This window comes from Cydia fagiglandana, chromosome 24, assembly GCF_963556715.1.
Source record: "Cydia fagiglandana chromosome 24, ilCydFagi1.1, whole genome shotgun sequence".
Taxonomy (NCBI): Eukaryota; Metazoa; Arthropoda; class Insecta; order Lepidoptera; family Tortricidae; genus Cydia; species Cydia fagiglandana.
In genome coordinates this window covers 4,623,250-4,641,899 of record NC_085955.1, presented here as the reverse complement: position 1 = coordinate 4,641,899, position 18,650 = coordinate 4,623,250, and the positions used below count along the sequence as shown (strand labels likewise).

The 18,650-nt window shown below is 40.0% G+C and overlaps 1 protein-coding gene across 1 annotated transcript in view; it reads left to right on the top strand.

The window, feature by feature from the left end:
• Positions 1 to 14,794, top strand: part of LOC134676204 (GILT-like protein 1) — a 38,492-nt gene extending 23,698 nt beyond the window's left edge. The window contains exons 2-7 of the mRNA XM_063534533.1: positions 1,641 to 1,727; positions 6,015 to 6,146; positions 7,863 to 7,931; positions 8,311 to 8,415; positions 9,514 to 9,666; positions 13,308 to 14,794. Of these exons, the coding sequence (XP_063390603.1) occupies positions 1,641 to 1,727; positions 6,015 to 6,146; positions 7,863 to 7,931; positions 8,311 to 8,415; positions 9,514 to 9,666; positions 13,308 to 13,400 (639 nt within the window). The 3' untranslated portion in view covers positions 13,401 to 14,794. The remainder of the gene's footprint in view (positions 1 to 1,640; positions 1,728 to 6,014; positions 6,147 to 7,862; positions 7,932 to 8,310; positions 8,416 to 9,513; positions 9,667 to 13,307) is intronic.
• The last annotated feature ends 3,856 nt before the right edge of the window (positions 14,795 to 18,650 follow it).

The window sequence follows — 18,650 nt, the reverse complement described above, 5'->3', positions numbered from 1 at the left end:
GTACATACCGATGAGTTTTACGGAACGTAATATGTACTTACGTAATTCGCTTTTCGATAAGGAAAACATCGCGAGGAAATCCCAATAAGGCCCAGTTTCCCCTCTGGGTTCGTAAAAACTAGTGCCTACGCCAATTCTTTGGATTGGTTGTCAAAGCGGACCCCAGGCTCCCACGATACTTGTGCGGATTATATTTGTGTTTTGACGAAGCATTGTTACCTTTGTGTTTAACAAAAAAGTAAACATGGTTTTTGTAAAAGGAATCGATTTTTAGGTTCGTACGTTCGTAGCCAAATGGCAAAAAAACCGGGCAAGTGCGAGTCGGACTCGCGCACGAAGGGTTCCGTACCATAATGCAAAAAAAACAAACAAAAAAAAGCAAAAAAAAAAACGGTCACCCATCCAAATACTGACCCCTCCCGACGTTGCTTAACTTTGATCAAAAATTACGTTTGTTGTATGGGAGCCCCATTTAAATCTTTATTTTATTCTGATTTTAGTATTTGTTGTTATAGCGGCAACAGAAATACATCATCTGTGAAAATTTCAACTGTCTAGCTATCACGGTTCGTGAGATACAGCCTGGTGACAGACGGACGGACGGACGGACGGACGGACAGCGAAGTCTTAGTAATAGGGTCCCGTTTTACCCTTTGGGTACGGAACCCTAAAAACGGAACCCTTATCGTCATGTCATGTCGTGTTTTTCGTCATGTCTGTCCGTGTATGTCACACCACTTTTTTTATTGCTAGGGAGTCAAGAAATCAAGTGTTGTAAACTTCGAGCAACACCGGCTTCCGACACGTCAGAAGGGAGGGGCCCAAGCGATATCTCACCGTACAAATCTTTCTGCCATTTTTCGCGGGGGGAAGGTGCACACAGTGGCACTTCTCACACACTTACATACAAAATCCAATCAGAGGCCCTACCGCGAACCACGTTCGACGTGTTGCCTCTCTATGGCACTTGTAAATTCATACGTAAGTGTGACAGGGAGGCAACACGTCGAACGTGGTTCGCGGTAGGCCCTCTGTAATGACGACACAAATACATGCAAAATGACACACGTCAAAGACAAATCTTGCAAACCTCGATCTCTTTTTGTGTACGGACGAGTGACTAGTGTCACAACACGCACACTAACACATTTCCGTTGAAGTATGTCATTGTATTCTGAGAGATGAGAAGTCGGATTTGTCGCTCGACCGATCCGCAATTTGTACTGAGCGAGCAAAATCGATAAATCCAACAATTACTTGAGACTAAAATATAATAATTGTATTTAAATGTAATTAAACGTATGATATGTAAAAAAAAATTACATGTGAAATGTAACACTTTCTTTAAATTTGTAAATTTGACGTCCCCGACCTCTTCTTATAACAAAAAACCGAGCAAACAGGCATTTTTGTGCAGCAGTGTTCACGCGCGCGTCTGGACTCGGTCTAGTGAAAAATCCAAGTGCAACTAGTTTTATTACCCGCGGTAGATTATATTGACGCGCTAATCTTGTACCTCGGCAGAGGGGAAATAGTGCGAATGCCGCCTCCCTTCCGTGTTGCTCGAAGGTTGTAAAAGTTGATTGACCCGTACACATAAGTACCTACCAATAAAACTGATTGATTGTGTTTTGTTTCAGAACAAGATGAAGGTGCTGCTGTGTGTCACTGTAGCCGTGCTGGTGTGTGGAGCGCTTGCCAAGAACAAGAAGAGCGAAGATAATAAAGTGAGTTACCTCTCCTGGTATTATCCTGATAAAGTCAGGGCTATAACCGCGAAAGTCGAAGTTCGCAAATTGCGGGGATTTTTCTCTGTCACTCTAATTACGCCTTCATTGGAGTAAAAGAGAAAGATCCCCGCAATTTGCGAATTTCGGTTTTCGCGGTAGCCGCTCGTCTGCTCATTGAAATTTCTTTCAACCTAGCTATCTTACTTATTTCTCTATGCCCACCAGGGTATACCTACTTTTAACTAATTTAAAGACGTCGCACCTACCGATTATCAGTTTAACCCTGTACTTAGGGTGACCAGACGTCAGGAATTTTCCTGACATGTCAGGAATTTTAGGCATATGTCAGGAATGCGGCCGGAAAAGGGAAATGTCAGGAATTTTGGCATTTCCGTTTCCCGAAGGACAAATAAACAAAACAATAAAATGGTATACAGTACAATACACTTCACTCGGCTCTCTACCTTCTTTCAGTAACGGATATTTAATTCGTAAAACATCCGTAAAAGTACATAGTCTGGGGCGTTTGCTACTAGACGCCATGTTAAGGACACGACAGGCGCACTGTTATAACGTAGAAACTGGACTAACGGTGCGCCGCGCGGCATGCCAATGCACCCCCCCCCGCCCGCCACCCGCCGCGACAGCTCATGTCAGGAATTTCGGCCGAAAATCAGGAATTTTGTCAGGACTTTTGAAATTTGTATCTGGTCACCCTACCTGTACCTATGTATAAACGGTTAACTTCGAGCTAGTTGGCTAATCCTGGAACGCGCAAAGTGGCCCTTTCCTATGTAGGTATACTTTTAAAGCTAGTGACCACACAGGACGTACAATACACAAAGTGCTTATGCAAATCCGCGAGTAACGGCTAGTTTTCTACTTTCTCTCGAACTCTTGAGAGTTTTAGCACGTATACGCGTACATTACCATCTTTCACACTGTTTACTGAATACGTAGGAACCTATTTGTAGTTCTTATTGCTAAAATATAAGATTCATCAATGGTGAGTCTCCATCTCGCATTACTCGTGTTACTGTTACCAATAGGTACTCGTATCACGAATGAATTGTCTTATTGCCTTCTTTTCACTTTTGTATCCGTTTAAAGTTTTGACGCTCTCAGTAGGTCTAGCACATGATTGGCTCGATAGTTTATGGCATAGAGATAGTTTGAGTCCCGGGGAAGGACACATATGATAGTTTTTATGTCGGAAGTCATCCCTAAAGAAGGTAAAAAGGGAATGGAAATGAGAAAATTAATGAATTGCCTGTTAATTGATGTAAGCAATTAAGCATATTATTCCAAACTATTGCTCGAAATTATTGCCATTCGGTTTTATCCAGGCGTTGTACTTACTCTAACTGCTGGTACTAATTCCACGCAGACGAAGTCGCGGGGAAAAGCTAGTAATAAATAAAAAAGAGTTTAAACAATATTCGTCATAAAGGAGTGGAGTCGCAAGTTTTTTAACAAAGTGTACAGAGTAGCGTGAGTCATTCTTTGGCCTTCTAACCAGAATAAAATTTATAATCTTACCTACACCCGTCACTAGTATCAGGTCATCCTTCCGGGTAAGTAACCTTTATTAAAGACAATTGGCTGCATCAAGCTTTGAATTCCTGACCTATTGACCGCCGCCCTCAATGCAACATGCAAATTGTAATTTAGACTGGGTATGCCACTTACGCAGCGAGCTACTAAGCTAATATGCAACAAGTTAATGAATAAAAATGTATTTATTTCAAAGAAACTATCTACTGTATATAAAATAACTTGTTAAAATAAACTAAAACTACAAACAAATTGAAATGAATAGTTAATTGACAAGTTAATTGAATAATTGGACCTACACCTACCTAATCTAATCTACTCTAAAAATTTACACAAATACATATATTGCTTGCTTATCTATAGTTCGTTTTTTTTAGCATTAGAAAGAACTTGCAAGAAGGTAAGCGATCTTGACATGTCTTTTAATTGAAAAACGCTTTTTAAAAATCTATAACTATTACTTATGAAAGCAGACGAATACATGAGTAAATCTAATACGGGCGAATCTCTTAACGGTGGTTAGTATAGGACAAAGTAAAGGTAATTAGATAACATTTACTTAAAGTTGCAACAATAATTTTGTCCATACAAAATAATTCAGCCCGCAATGTAATGCAAACACACTCACGTTAAACGCTCGTCGACAGTTACTTTCAAAAACTCCTATTGCGTATGTAATGTCATTAACTGTCATGAGTGGGTAAATAATAAATAAGTATGATGTTTTTTATCGGACGAAATTACTACCAAGTGTAAAATCAAATTACATCAAAAAATCTTATTAAAGCAATCATTTATTTTAATAACGACCCATTGAAATTACAACTGAAATGTACTGAAGTTGCTGAAATACTTACCAAAGAAAACCAACTAAAAAAGAAAACTCAAAAACACAATTTACAACGATACAAATTCTGAGAATCCTGAATTTAGTTTTGCACCCTCCACCCTTCCAGTTACGGGCAATCCTTCGCGAGCTTTGTAGTGTTTCACCGTAAATTAAAATCATGTCCATTAATTCAGGAGCAGTAAAAGTTGTTAAAAGAGGCATTCTTATAACATACGATTACTATTGAATCGAACGACTAACATTGTCAAATCAGAGTTGAAATAAAATAAGAAACTTGCAATTCCACCAAAGAGTTTGCCACGTTTTCACACAATGTACCAACCAAGTTTTGTGGTGTTTAGACGGTTTAGTTAATGCTCGAAATAATTTTGGTAATAACTGTACAACTACTACTATTAGGCGGGCCGTATGCTTATTTTCCGCCATCCTGGTATAAAAAATCAGGCAAATTAAATACGAAATGAATACACAATAATCACTTATGAATTATGAAATACTGATATTATAGCCTGACAAGTTCTTTTTTAGCCCTGATATAATGTCGCTACAAACAGCTTACATATAGCAACAATACGTGTACGTCATGAATAGTCGGGACAGTGTGTATTGGCATCGTGCAAGAGCGAGTGAGGTATACAATTATGTACATGTGAGTTGTAGAAGTATGTTTCCCAATCGAAACCCAATCGAAAGAGCATGTTTAGTTGATAATTAAGTATGAATAATTTACCTATCCGCCATAATTTGATTCTAAATATTCGACCTCCGTATATATATTTACCAGATTCAGTCACTCGTGGTGGTAATGGCTCATTCTTATAATAAATATTTTTGATTATAGCACTAAAGACGCCTTAAATGAGAAAAATAATAATTTAATAATTAATATTCATATTTAGTACAAAACTAACCAGTTTATTACAAACTCACTATGAAAATCAGTACCCGTCATGTCAACAAATAATTTCACAACATTGTTTAATGGAATGCTACTGAATCCCGTATCCTTTTTCTGTCGCAAGTATTTTAATGTATTTAAAATTATTTGTTTAGCATCGGTGTGAATTTTTTTGGGCATTTTGATTGCAAAATCTATTATTATCCTGAAATATTTACAATCATTTTCGATTTGTTTACATCGGTGACATTCAATGACTTTCAATGTCGGATGTCAAACAAAATAATTGCCATTAAAATAAATTAGTTCCATCGAAAATCCGCAACGTGGCGAGGGCTAAAAAGGAACTTGTTAGGCTTTTTTTTTTTTTTTATATGGATTTCCGAAACAAACGCCTGTCTCAATTCAAATATCATCGAGTAGTTCATCGTACACCGTGCGTAGGCTTTTAAAACTTGGCAAACTTTAATCACGTTGTCCTGTAGTGGCATTATTTCTGACGAGACATTTTAGCACTAATAGTTAAGGCGTATCCAGGTATCCATTTTCGCCAATCTGATTGAATCACAATTGCCCGATCAAATCAGGAGGTGCGGACGCAAATACCAATTTCACTCGCCGAATTCAACCGCCGATAATGACCGATAATATTACCGATAAAATGAGGTGCGGACTCAAGAATACCAATTTGTGAGGCCAGTATTTTTGTTCTGGGGTATTTTTTCAATTTAGAGGACTCTAATATCACCATAAATATAAAATTGGAGGTTGACCCCAATTTCATTTCTGTTCAAATCGACTGATTCGATCAGTCCCGTCTGGATACCACTTTAAAGTTAGATTAAGTGCTGTTCACCTGAAATAAACAGTCTCTTAGGACTTATATAGATACTTTACCTACATTTCGAATTCAAGTATAACACATGTGTATTTTATAAAGCGTAACTAATACTTACTTAAACCATACTCCTATTTATTACAGGTGAAAATAGCGCTGTACTACGAAAGCTTGTGCCCCGACAGCAAACGGTTCATCACGGAGCAGCTGGCCCCCGTGTGGCGGGACTTCAAGGGCTCCGTCAAAGTTAAACTCGTGCCTTATGGCAAGAGCACTGTAAGTAGGCTCCACCTCTTAACTTTGTGCCGCCCAATGTACATTATGACATACACTCGGTTTGAATGGAATTTCAACTTAGGTAAAAGAAAGTGGTCTACCACTTTTGGGCTCTGTCAGTCAGATGAGAGCCGAAAAGTGGTAGACCATCACTTTTTTGGCTGACTGTAGATAAATATAAATACAGCTATGTATATATAAATACACCTACCTATTACGGGACATCTTAAATCATTTATTGATATACAATATATACACCGTGTTTTTTTTTATTTCCGTTAATTTCAAGGGTGCATTCCTGAGCTTAAATCAAGTACCTAACTTTCTCAAAGACACCGATATTCTAATTAACTCAATTTCGGAGATAATCAATAATTTATTTTTTTCCTCTAAGGCCTCTACAAGTGTGTACACTTGTCTTGGGGCCGGTTTACATATTGATTCGTGTTTATAATGAGTTCATACATTTGCTACTAAACTTAAGTACAATCTCGGTCGATCGATGTACGAAATGACATTGATATATATGTCACAGATATCAATTGTTTGGTTGAGTTAAATGTAATGCCCATGTTACAACAACGCTATATGCTACATGTAATACACGATGTATACAGTGGTACTACTAAACGAAATTAATAACTAGCTTAAATCTAAAATAGGCCCCTGAGGCATTGTATTGCTGGCGGCATTTCCCCGCTGTATCGCAATGCTGATACGTTGTGCGAGGAGGCCGCCAGCTCTTCGGTCACCAGTTACGTAAAACAGACGCTTCGCGATTTCTGCGAACAACTTATGCGCGCTGAGACCCCATGGACCTACCACGGGACATTACGTGTTTCAAATCTTAGATACCCATAACTTAAATATTTATGAACCATTTCGTAATAAAAATATCCGATACAGCTGTAGTTTTCAGTACTTCCTTTATCCTGATCTGATGATGCAGTCGTAAGGTAGCAAACGGAACGGAAACGGTTTAACGATGACTCACGTTAGACCGGGCCGTGTCCGGGCCGGAGCTTCCGGCGCTTACTTTTCTATGACATGACAGGCGATCACGTGATGCTTTCCATAGAAAACGATGCGCCGGAAGCTCCGGCGCGGAGGCGGCCCGGTCTAACGTGAGTCATCCTTTAGGTTCATTAGAAAAGTCTCGAGAAATACTTGATATACCTACGTGTAAATGAGAAAAAGTATTTTTCACCACACCAGCTCGGAAAGGCTTACTTTGCGCTTCAAAAACTGATAGCAAAGTTGCATTTTATTCACATGTGAGGCAAAGTAATCAAATGGAAATTCTGAGTTGATATCTTATGTTTCCTGGTTGAATTGACTTTTAAATGATAATTTGGGATGATAAATATTTAATAACATTCATTTGAATTTGATTTGGTTTGATTGTGTTTGATATTTTACATTTAATATTTGCTTCGGGTTGGTGTGGTGAAAATTTTTGTGTTTCACTCGGGGGCAAATTTTGTTTAACCCTCGTGCTTTGAAACCCTCGCAACGCTCAAGATTCCATTTTTCGAACCACTCGCTACGCTCGTGGTTCAATTATGGAATCTTTCGCCTGCTCGGGTATCAACATTAGCACGAGCGGTTAAACAACAACTTTGCCCCCTTGTAAAACAAATAACTATTGTCAATAACTTGTAACATTACCTAATTGCTAACCTAATCGCGCTCTATCAACCAATGTTTTTTTTTCAGCATGACAAGGTGAACGGCAAATGGCAGTTCAATTGCCATCACGGCCCTGACGAGTGCTACGGAAATAAGGTAATTATGGTTAAAATTAGGTAAGGTGTATTCGGGTAATTTCGGAAATTAGATAAACCCGAAAATCATTTTAATTACTTATATTCCCTTGTAATAAGATATTTCGGAACTATCCGCTACTTTTTTCGTGTTTTTCACTTCTTTCGATAAACATTCATAATTATGATTATGAAATGAAGCCTTACGGCTCGGCCTCGACATTGAGCGACTTGCGACGGCGGCAGCGATAACCATAGGTTGGAGCAAGATACAGCGATCGGACCTTTCGTTCTCACCTATGGTTGTCGCTGCCGCCGTTGCCAGTCGCTCAATGTCGTGGCCGAGCCGTTATGCGGTTTCAAATTCACGTTTCAGAATAGCTACAATATTTTTTTTCCAGGTCCAAGCTTGCATTCTGAAGGACAAAGTCCTGGCTGACACGGAGAAGATGGATTTGGTCATCTGCCTAATGGGACAGGCCAGCCCTGACAAGTCGCTCGACACGGTAAGACTGTAAAAATACATTTTCACGTAGAAAATAAACGAAAACTTTTTTATCAACACAATGTGCATAATAGTAACTGATTTTTGCTGTCGAATCTTGTTATCGTCAGATTTCGATAAAATTTGATGGATAAATAATACATGCAGGCACACAGGATGGATCCCCGCTCATCATGGAGCATGGATACGATATAGCTGTTAAGGTATATCCTTATAAATGTGTTATGTCCGTTTAGAAGCAACAGCAAAGTGGTGTGCGCAAGAGCGGTTGCTGATAAGATGAAAAGGGACAAAATATTATCAAAGAGAATAGAGTGTATAGAGGCGGATTGCCAAGGTAAATTATGTACCCACTGTAAATTGTTGTGTACAATAAAGTGAAAAAAAAAAAAAAATTACTTCCATCTTTCGACAGAAGATTAAAACTGTTAGAACGCCATTTGACTTTGATCCTTATTCTTTCACTGGTATTTGTTAATTTGTTAAATATTGAAATTAACGCCATCTACTCGACTGTAGGCCAAAGGTTATGACGCCATCGCTTGAAAAGTTTGCACCATACCTTTGGCCTACTCAGTGAAAGAATAATGATCAAAGTCAAATGTCAACATTAAGTCCACTATTATGCATTTTATAAACATTCTGTGTATTTTTTTTACGGACTGTATTGTGTATTTATGTACATACATACATACATACATATAATCACGCCTATTTCCCGGAGGGGTATGCAGAGACCACGGATTTCCACTTGCTACGATCCTGACATACCTCTTTCGCTTCCTTCACTTTCATAACATTCCTCATACACGCTCGCCGGTTTAGGGTGCTCTTGACCTGGCCTTTCTACAGAAAAAATAATAATATTCTATTAACTGTCTAGCTATCACGGTTCAAGAGATGTAGCCTGGTGATAGACAGACGGACAGAGGAGTCTTAGTAAAATAGTTTTAACCCTTCGGGTACGGAACCCTAAAAAATCCTCAGCCAAATAGAAATCGGAACATGGTGTGAACATGAAACGGGATGTTTTAGCTTCTTAATTACATCTCTGGCCGCAAAATAGCCAAAGTTCTAATCAACTTAAAATTTATTACAGTGCCTGGAGAAAATCAACAAGCTATCAGAGTCAACCAAGCTGAAACAGTGCGCGAGCGGCACCCAAGGAGACAACCTGCTCGCTGGTTACGGAGACAAGACTGATGGCGTGCAGCGCCCTCTGGCGTTCGTGCCTACCATCGTGGTTAACGAGGTAAGGGACAACCAAGGAGACAATCTGCTCGCTGGTTACGGAGACAAGACTGATGGCGTGCAGCGCCCTCTGGCGTTCGTGCCTACCATCGTGGTTAACGAGGTAAGGGACAACCAAGGGGACAACCTGCTCGCTGGTTACGGAGACAAGACTGATGGCGTGCAGCGCCCTCTGGCGTTCGTGCCTACCATCGTGGTTAACGAGGTAAGGGACAACCAAGGGGACAACCTGCTCGCTGGTTACGGAGACAAGACTGATGGCGTGCAGCGCCCTCTGGCAACCAAGGGGACAACCTGCTCGCTGGTTACGGAGACAAGACTGATGGCGTACAGCGACCTCTGGCGTTCGTGCCTACCATCGTGGTTAACGATGTAAGGGACAACCAAGGGGACAACCTGCTCGCTGGTTACGGAGACAAGACTGATGGCGTACAGCGACCTCTGGCGTTCGTGCCTACCATCGTGGTTAACGAGGTAAGGGACAACCAAGGAGACAATCTGCTCGCTGGTTACGGAGACAAGACTGATGGCGTGCAGCGCCCTCTGGCGTTCGTGCCTACCATCGTGGTTAACGAGGTAAGGGACAACCAAGGAGACAACCTGCTCGCTGGTTACGGAGACAAGACTGATGGCGTGCAGCGCCCTCTGGCGTTCGTGCCTACCATCGTGGTTAACGAGGTAAGGGACAACCGAGGAGACAATCTGCTCGCTGGTTACGGAGACAAGACTGATGGCGTGCAGCGCCCTCTGGCGTTCGTGCCTACCATCGTGGTTAACGAGGTAAGGGACAACCAAGGAGACAACCTGCTCGCTGGTTACGGAGACAAGACTGATGGCGTGCAGCGCCCTCTGGCGTTCGTGCCTACCATCGTGGTTAACGAGGTAAGGGGCACCCAAGGAGACAACCTGCTCGCTGGTTACGGAGACAAGACTGATGGCGTGCAGCGCCCTCTGGCGTTCGTGCCTACCATCGTGGTTAACGAGGTAAGGGACAACCAAGGAGACAACCTGCTCGCTGGTTACGGAGACAAGACTGATGGCGTGCAGCGCCCTCTGGCGTTCGTGTCTACCATCGTGGTTAACGAGGTAAGGGGCACCCAAGGAGACAACCTGCTCGCTGGTTACGGAGACAAGACTGATGGCGTGCAGCGCCCTCTGGCGTTCGTGCCTACCATCGTGGTTAACGAGGTAAGGGACAACCAAGGGGACAACCTGCTCGCTGGTTATGGAGACAAGACTAATGGCGTACAGCGCCCTCTGGCGTTCGTGCCTACCCTCGTGGTTAACAAGGTAAGGGACAACCAAGGGGACAACCTGCTCGCTGGTTACGGAGACAAGACTGATGGCGTGCAGCGCCCTCTAGCGTTCGTGCCTATATACCATCGTGGTTAACGAGGTTAGGGACAACCAAGGAGACAACCTGCTCGCTGGTTACGGAGACAAGACTGATGGCGTGCAGCGCCCTCTGGCGTTCGTGCCTACCATCGTGGTTAACGAGGTTAGGGACAACCAAGGAGACAACCTGCTCGCTGGTTACGGAGACAAGACTGATGGCGTGCAGCGCCCTCTGGCGTTCGTGCCTACCATCGTGGTTAACGAGGTAAGGGGCACCCAAGGAGACAACCTGCTCGCTGGTTACGGAGACAAGACTGATGGCGTGCAGCGCCCTCTGGCGTTCGTGCCTACCATCGTGGTTAACGAGGTAAGGGACAACCAAGGAGACAACCTGCTCGCTGGTTACGGAGACAAGACTGATGGCGTGCAGCGCCCTCTGGCGTTCGTGCCTACCATCGTGGTTAACGAGGTAAGGGACAACCAAGGAGACAACCTGCTCGCTGGTTACGGAGACAAGACTGATGGCGTGCAGCGCCCTCTGGCGTTCGTGCCTACCATCGTGGTTAACGAGGTAAGGGACAACCAAGGAGACAACCTGCTCGCTGGTTACGGAGACAAGACTGATGGCGTGCAGCGCCCTCTGGCGTTCGTGCCTATTACCATCGTGGTTAACGAGGTAAGGGACAACCAAGGGGACAGTTAGGGGACACAAAGCAATGAAATCGCGCAGTGAGCCACGCCTGACCACGGGGACTAGGTGACATATGCTGGCGAGTTTGGGGACAATACTGATAGCATACAGCGCCCTCTAGTGTTCGTGGTCACCATTGTGGTCACCAACGAAGTAAGATGTAACCAGGGGGACAATTAGGGAGACAAGGAGATAACCTACTCGCAGGGTACGGAGACAAAATGATGGCATACAGCGCCCTCTGGCGTTCGTACCTACCATCGTGGTTAACGAGGTAAGGGACAACCAAGGGGACAGTTAGGGGGACTAGGGGACATATCCATACTACATTCCATAATGCAGAGGTAAAGAGAAGAGTTGTGTGTGGCCTAAAAAACAACATTATAGCAACTACAACTAGCAAACAACAAGTACAGTGAAACCTGGATAAGTGAGATCTCAAGGGACGAGCAAATTTGTCTCACTTAAAGAGGTTTTCCACTTACCCAGGCTCCCAGTTATAGTTCGTTTATTTTAGCATTAGAAAGAACTTCGCAGAAGTAAGCTTGTGGTTCCAAATCCGGCACTTTTAGCGGTAATAATTTGAAGTAAATTATATGTATTGACCATGCTACATTACATAATTCAATAATTATTAACAATTAAAGAGCCTGGTAAAAACTGCACGCTTGCTTCTGTGGACTTCTTTCTAATGCTAAAAAAAACGAACTATAGCCAGGTAAAAATAAATTTCTGTCTCAGTTACAGAGGGTTCCATTAATAGAGGTGAGAATAGAGTATATTTCAGTTATAGAGGTGGTTAATAAGGTATTTAGTAATTATCTTTAAAAATAAATAAGGTAAAATAATCCTTGTTCCTAAATATTTTTTAAGTCTGATTAAATATGTCTTTGAATTTATTTTGAATGATTCTCCAAAGGATACATATTTCAAAATTAAATTGAATTTGATACGGACTTCATTGTGTATTAGAAATTAAATAAATAAAAATTTATTTTTTCGTGTTACTTATCAAAATTTCAGCTTTCGTTTCGATAGTTTTAACTACTTACATAAATTAACTAAATCAAACTTGAAGTTGTTTAGACACAATTAGGCAAATGCGGAATGTTGTGGATAGACTAAGAGTTAGTAAGAATACGGAAATTGTTCAATGAAGTCCAAGTTAGAGAGGTCCCCATAAAATTCTAAAAAACAATTAGGAAAACGTAATCTTATAAATATAGTCTCAGTAAAAGAGGTAAAATACACTCTCTGTCTCAATTATAGAGGTAAATGTGACTATAAAATCACAACAACGAATCCCAGTTATAGAGGTTCATTTTATCTCAATAACAGAGGTAATTCAGTGCTAAAGTATCGGGACCGCACCATGAGTCCCAGCTATAGAGGTTTCTCACTTATTCAGGTCCCACTTAACCAGGTTTCACTGTATTTCAACTCGTATCTTTTGACATTCTCATTGCACGAAAACTTGTTTTTTCACAAAGCAATAATTATATTCATTGTAAAATGATTAGGTAAATACGTTTAGATGTAATTAATTAATTAATCACGTATGAAACTGTGCTGTCCGAAATAAAATCTTAATAATACAATAATTTTACTATTTACAGAAATTCAGCCAAGAAAACCAGGATGCGGCCTTCACCAACCTAAAGTCCGTGATCTGCCGCGTGGCCACCGGCACCAAACCCTCCGCCTGCTAACACTTCACACATACATACATACTAACTTCATACAAAGAGAATTAAATCACTACGTTACTTCATACATACCTATAGACATTGAACTAATATTACCGTATAGAACCAGTACAGAGAACCAGTATTTTGCGCCATGAGTTGTTGATGTTTTGACAACGAACCCTAGAACATTTGCACCATTCCACTAACCACGGGGTAACCGGTTAAACCTGGAGTTACCATGGTTACCAGTACAATGTGACACTAAGTTAACGGTTTAACGCTTAACCTCGGGTTAGTGGTATCGTGCAACTGGCCTCTAAACGCGTAAGCGCCATGAATTTTACGGCGCTTACGGCTTTTAGGCCACGCGGTACCGGTTGCGATTCCGACAATTTCATTGTTTGGTGTGGCTTCTCTAGTAATACCAGGTATCAATACACCCCTATTTCACCAACGTGACAGGTGCGACAATTCGACAAGTCTCATTGTTGCTGACGTCACAGGCATCCATGGGCTACGGTTATCGCTTACCATCGGGCGGGCCGTATTCCTGCTTGTCACCATCATTGTACTATTAAAAAAAACTTTATTACATCGGCAAAAAACAGGTATTTCTCTTGTGATGTTTATGATGATAATGATGACAATTGTCACAAGATTTCAAAGAACTTTCGGTAAATCTTGACAGCAAATGAGTTCTGTGTCGGAATTGTCGTATTTCTTGTGACAATTGTCATTAGCTCCGCAAAATAAATACTTATTTACTGGCGATATAGTGGAGTTTTTTTTTAATTAACATGTTGGTGGCAAACAACCACACCGCCCGTCTGATGGTAAGCGGTTACCGTAGCCTATGGAGGCCTGTGACGTCAGTAACAGTGATGTCGACAAATTCGACATTTGTCACGTTGGTGGGGCCCTGATAAGCCTATACATACAGAATGTAAAGAAGTGTATCCGATTACTTCATCTTCAGTGCACTTTGCATGTTTACATATGTATAAACTTCATACATCTACAACAATGCCTATATACAGGACTAAAAACGTAAATAATAAGTATACCGACTGATCAAGTACACTTTATTATATACTGTAAAGTAAACTAACTCACATTCCTCCAGTTTAAGTTAAATATGAAACTGAAAATATTTCCGCCGTCGTTGTTGATTTTTTTTACCACTATTTTTTAAACCATTAAAGAATAGTATACCTTCTTAGCTTTATAAAAACTTTGTGAACCATCATAAATAGGTATTTCTTTTAAAAAGTTGTCTTTGAAAATATTAGTTTTAATGGCTGACGTACAGTTTGTTAATTTATAAAATCAAACCTTCCAGTTATTTTAAAATAAGTTTAGATTGTAAGAATACTTTTGTAAAATGTTGTGTAAAAATAAAATATGACTAAGACTAAGTTCATCTTTTATTTGCTTTTACCACAGAATAAATAATAGTACTAGGTACAGAAGACTCACTCTATAACAAAACGCGTCTAGGTGGCGACAGCGTCACGCGCAGCTTATGGCTAGCCACCAAAATTGGTGTGGAACGGATGTACTTTTAGCTACCTGTAGCAAAGCGACGAAATTGTGGAGTGAGCCACGCCTGGTTTTACCTTGTCGCGACCCCTAATTATTCAGGCATATAGTGCGACATTAAATAAATAGGAAAACCGGTTTTAATAAAATTAAGCCCCCCCCCCCCCCATATCTGGCGTCTTTCGAGCGTCGGCGTCTACAATTCTATGGCCGCTGCTCGACGCAACGTCGACGCAACTGCGCAGCGACGTCATTTTCCATAGCGCTGACCAGACGGCGACAGACGCCGACGCTCGAAAGACGCTAGATGTGGGGGGGCCCTAAGCGTCTTCAATAAAACAACAGTGGAATCAATAAAACTATATTTACAAAACAACGCACATATCCCATAATATTACCGTATTTCACAAAACCTACCTATATTTTTTACAACAACTTAAGCAGGCCACTGACAAGCCTTCCGAATGGATGCCGTTACAATGGATTCATCCAAATGGACGGCGTCCTAATATTAAACATTGTACGTATTTGATATTCACGGACCGATTTTGGATTGCAGCCACGCTATTTGGACTGTTGGAAGGCTCGTCAGTGGCCACCTTAATACAATATCAGGAATTCGACATGGGATCATTTCTCATTCTCATTTCAAAAGTCCTAACTGAATCTGACTACGGTTCATTTATGTATTTTACATGTATATCTTATTCTTGACTGTGATTATGTACATATATTTTAAAGTTAGATTGTGATTGGCAGAGTATCATATTTCTATAGTTTTAATCCATTTATTTATTAAAAGTATCTATTTTTTACTTGAAAACAAAATAGAATTAATATTTCGAACATGGCCTATGGCGCGATGCTTATATGAGACACTATACAGGGTGACCAAAAAATAAGTGCATTCCCGTTGCCAGGGAGGTTTTGGGATTACACTGAGCAACTTTTACTATGAGATCAACCCCGAAATCGCGAAATAAAAATTACCCTCCCATAGAAAATGGCCCAGCCAAAATGTATGACAATATTTTTTTCGCGATTTCGGGGTTGGTTGGTGATAGTAAAATAGCCTCAGTATAATCCGTAAACCTCCCTGGCAACGGGAAGGCACTTATTCTTGGCCACCCTGTTGAACAAAGTATTAAAAAAATATATAAAAAGTGTACAGAATCAAATGTGTAAAACCTGACAATCACAAACTACATATTGTATAAATTGAAAAATACTCTCAAAAACGATATCAAACTAAAAAAACAGATCATGCTAATATTCAACCCTCTCACCACCACATTCTAATCCTTTGCATAACATATAGTTCGTTTTTTTAGCATTAGAAAGAACTTGCAAGAAGGTAAGCGACCTTGACATGTCTTTTAATTGAAAAACGCCTTTTTAAAATCAAAGACTATTACTTATGAAAGCAGAAGAATATAGATGATCGTATTAGATCCATAATTGTTACATATTTGCCGTAACTTATTTTTTAAATGCGTTTTTCAATTAAAAGACACATCAAGATTGTTTACCTTTTTTCTAATGCTAAAAATAACGAGGTATAGTAGGGAACAAATTAAATAATATTATTGTTTATTTTATTTGTGTTTTTAAGTATAGTCAGAATAGTGCTACTATCTGTTTTAGTTTAAAATATACTTTGAACTGTATAATAGGGGGTATTACTGCAATGTTCTGCCGCCAGAGTGCAGCACTAGCTCCTCTAGTAAACCATTGAGTAACTTATACATATACATGGTCAAGTAAATTCTTGTCAGTAGAAAAAGGCGGCAAATTTGAAAAATGTAGGCGCGAAGGGATATGGTCTCTTAGAAATTTTGAAATTCGCGCCTTTTTCAACTGACAAGATTTACTTGACCATCTATACTGTGCCTTAAACTGTATTTGGCAAGTTTTCACAGACAATAAAATACGACATTGATGCATCAAGGCGGTTTGTTAACAGGGGCCTACCGGGAAACGCGAAAATCGACATTTAGTTATCTGCCTCTTTATCGCTCGAATATGCAAGAGTGATAGAGAGGTTTGATAACGAAATTTCGATTTTCTTGTTTCGCGGTAGACCCCCAGATTATGACGGATAGTGGTAATGGCGCCTCCTACGAAGAGTTTCGCGTAATATTCCCTATTGGTGCATAACTATGACTACAGTCCGTTTTTTTAGCATTAGAAAGAACTTCGCAGAAGTAAGCTTGTGGTTCCAAATGGCACTTTTAGCGGTAATAATTTGAAGTAAATTATATGTATTGACCATGCTACATTAGGTAATTCAGTAATTATTAACAATTAAAGAGCCTGATAAAAACTGCACGCTTGCTTCTGAGGAGTTCTTTCTAATGCTAAAAAACGAACTATAATGGTGGTGGTAGGGTTAAATTATATTATTCACATTAAAACAAAACATAATGCAATATAAAAAATATTCAACATAATTTCCCAATAGTTTATCATCCAATTTCATTAATAGTTTCACTAAATCATTAAAAAAACAATCACACATGATTAATTTAATTTTATAGTCAATAATAATAATAGTCACAACTATTATTTCCTTTTGATAATTCAATTATTATATCATTTCATTTATTATATTATTTAGTCCGATCAATATAGTAACCTCGAAGTTAATATATTTTCACCACACCAGCTCGGAAAGGCTTACTTTGCGCTTCAAAAACTGATAGCAAAGTTGCATTTTTTTCACATGTGAGGCAAAGTAATCAAATGCAAATTTTGAGTTGTTATCTTATGATTCCTGGTTGAATTGACTTTTAAATGATGACTTTGAATGGTAAATATTTAATAACATTCATTTGGATTTGATTTTGTTTGATATTTTACATTTAATATTTGCTTCGGGTTGGTGTGGTGAAAAATTTGGTGTTTCACTCGGGGGCTAATTTTGTTTAACCCTCGTGCTTTGAAACCCTCGCAACGCTCAAGATTCCATTTCTCGAACTACTCGCTACGCTCGTGGTTCAATTTTGGATTCTTTCGCCTGCTCGGGTATCAATATTAGCACGAGCGGTTAAACAACAACTTCGCCCCCTTGTAAAACAAATAACTATTGACTATTAGTTATTACGTTTTCAATATTTTTTGTAATATCAATGAGTCTATCTGCCCGATTCGAATTTTAAGATACGTCAATTAATAGATCTAGAAACGATATGGATTAGATGTGTCAGTGTCAAAAGTCACGCTTTTGTTTGAAGAAACGTCACATATCTATTATTTGACAATTGCATAATAAATAATATAGACTGATAATCTCCATATAAAAGTGCATTCAAACGAAATAATCAATTATGTTATTAATGTTTTATCATTTAAGGACTTAAAAAAACTGTTAGTGCTTAAAAATTTGGAAATCACATCTTAGTTTTACCACACAATAAATAATAGTACTAGGTACAGAAGACTCACTCTCTAACAAAGCGCGTCTGTTACGATCAGCACAAATATGGCCGCTAGGTGGCGACAGCGCCACGCGCGGCTTATGGCTAGCCACCAAAATTGGTGTGGAACGGATGTACTTTTAGCTACCTGTAGCAAAGCGACGAAATCGCGGAGTGAGCCACGCCTGGTTTTACTTAAAAATAGAAGCAACTCTTTTTTTTTAATTCATGTGGTTAAGTTTAATTTGAAAGTATTTCCTTTTGGTTGCAAGGTATAATGGCTGTGTGCGCGAAAGTGGCGCCCTCCTGGCGGCTA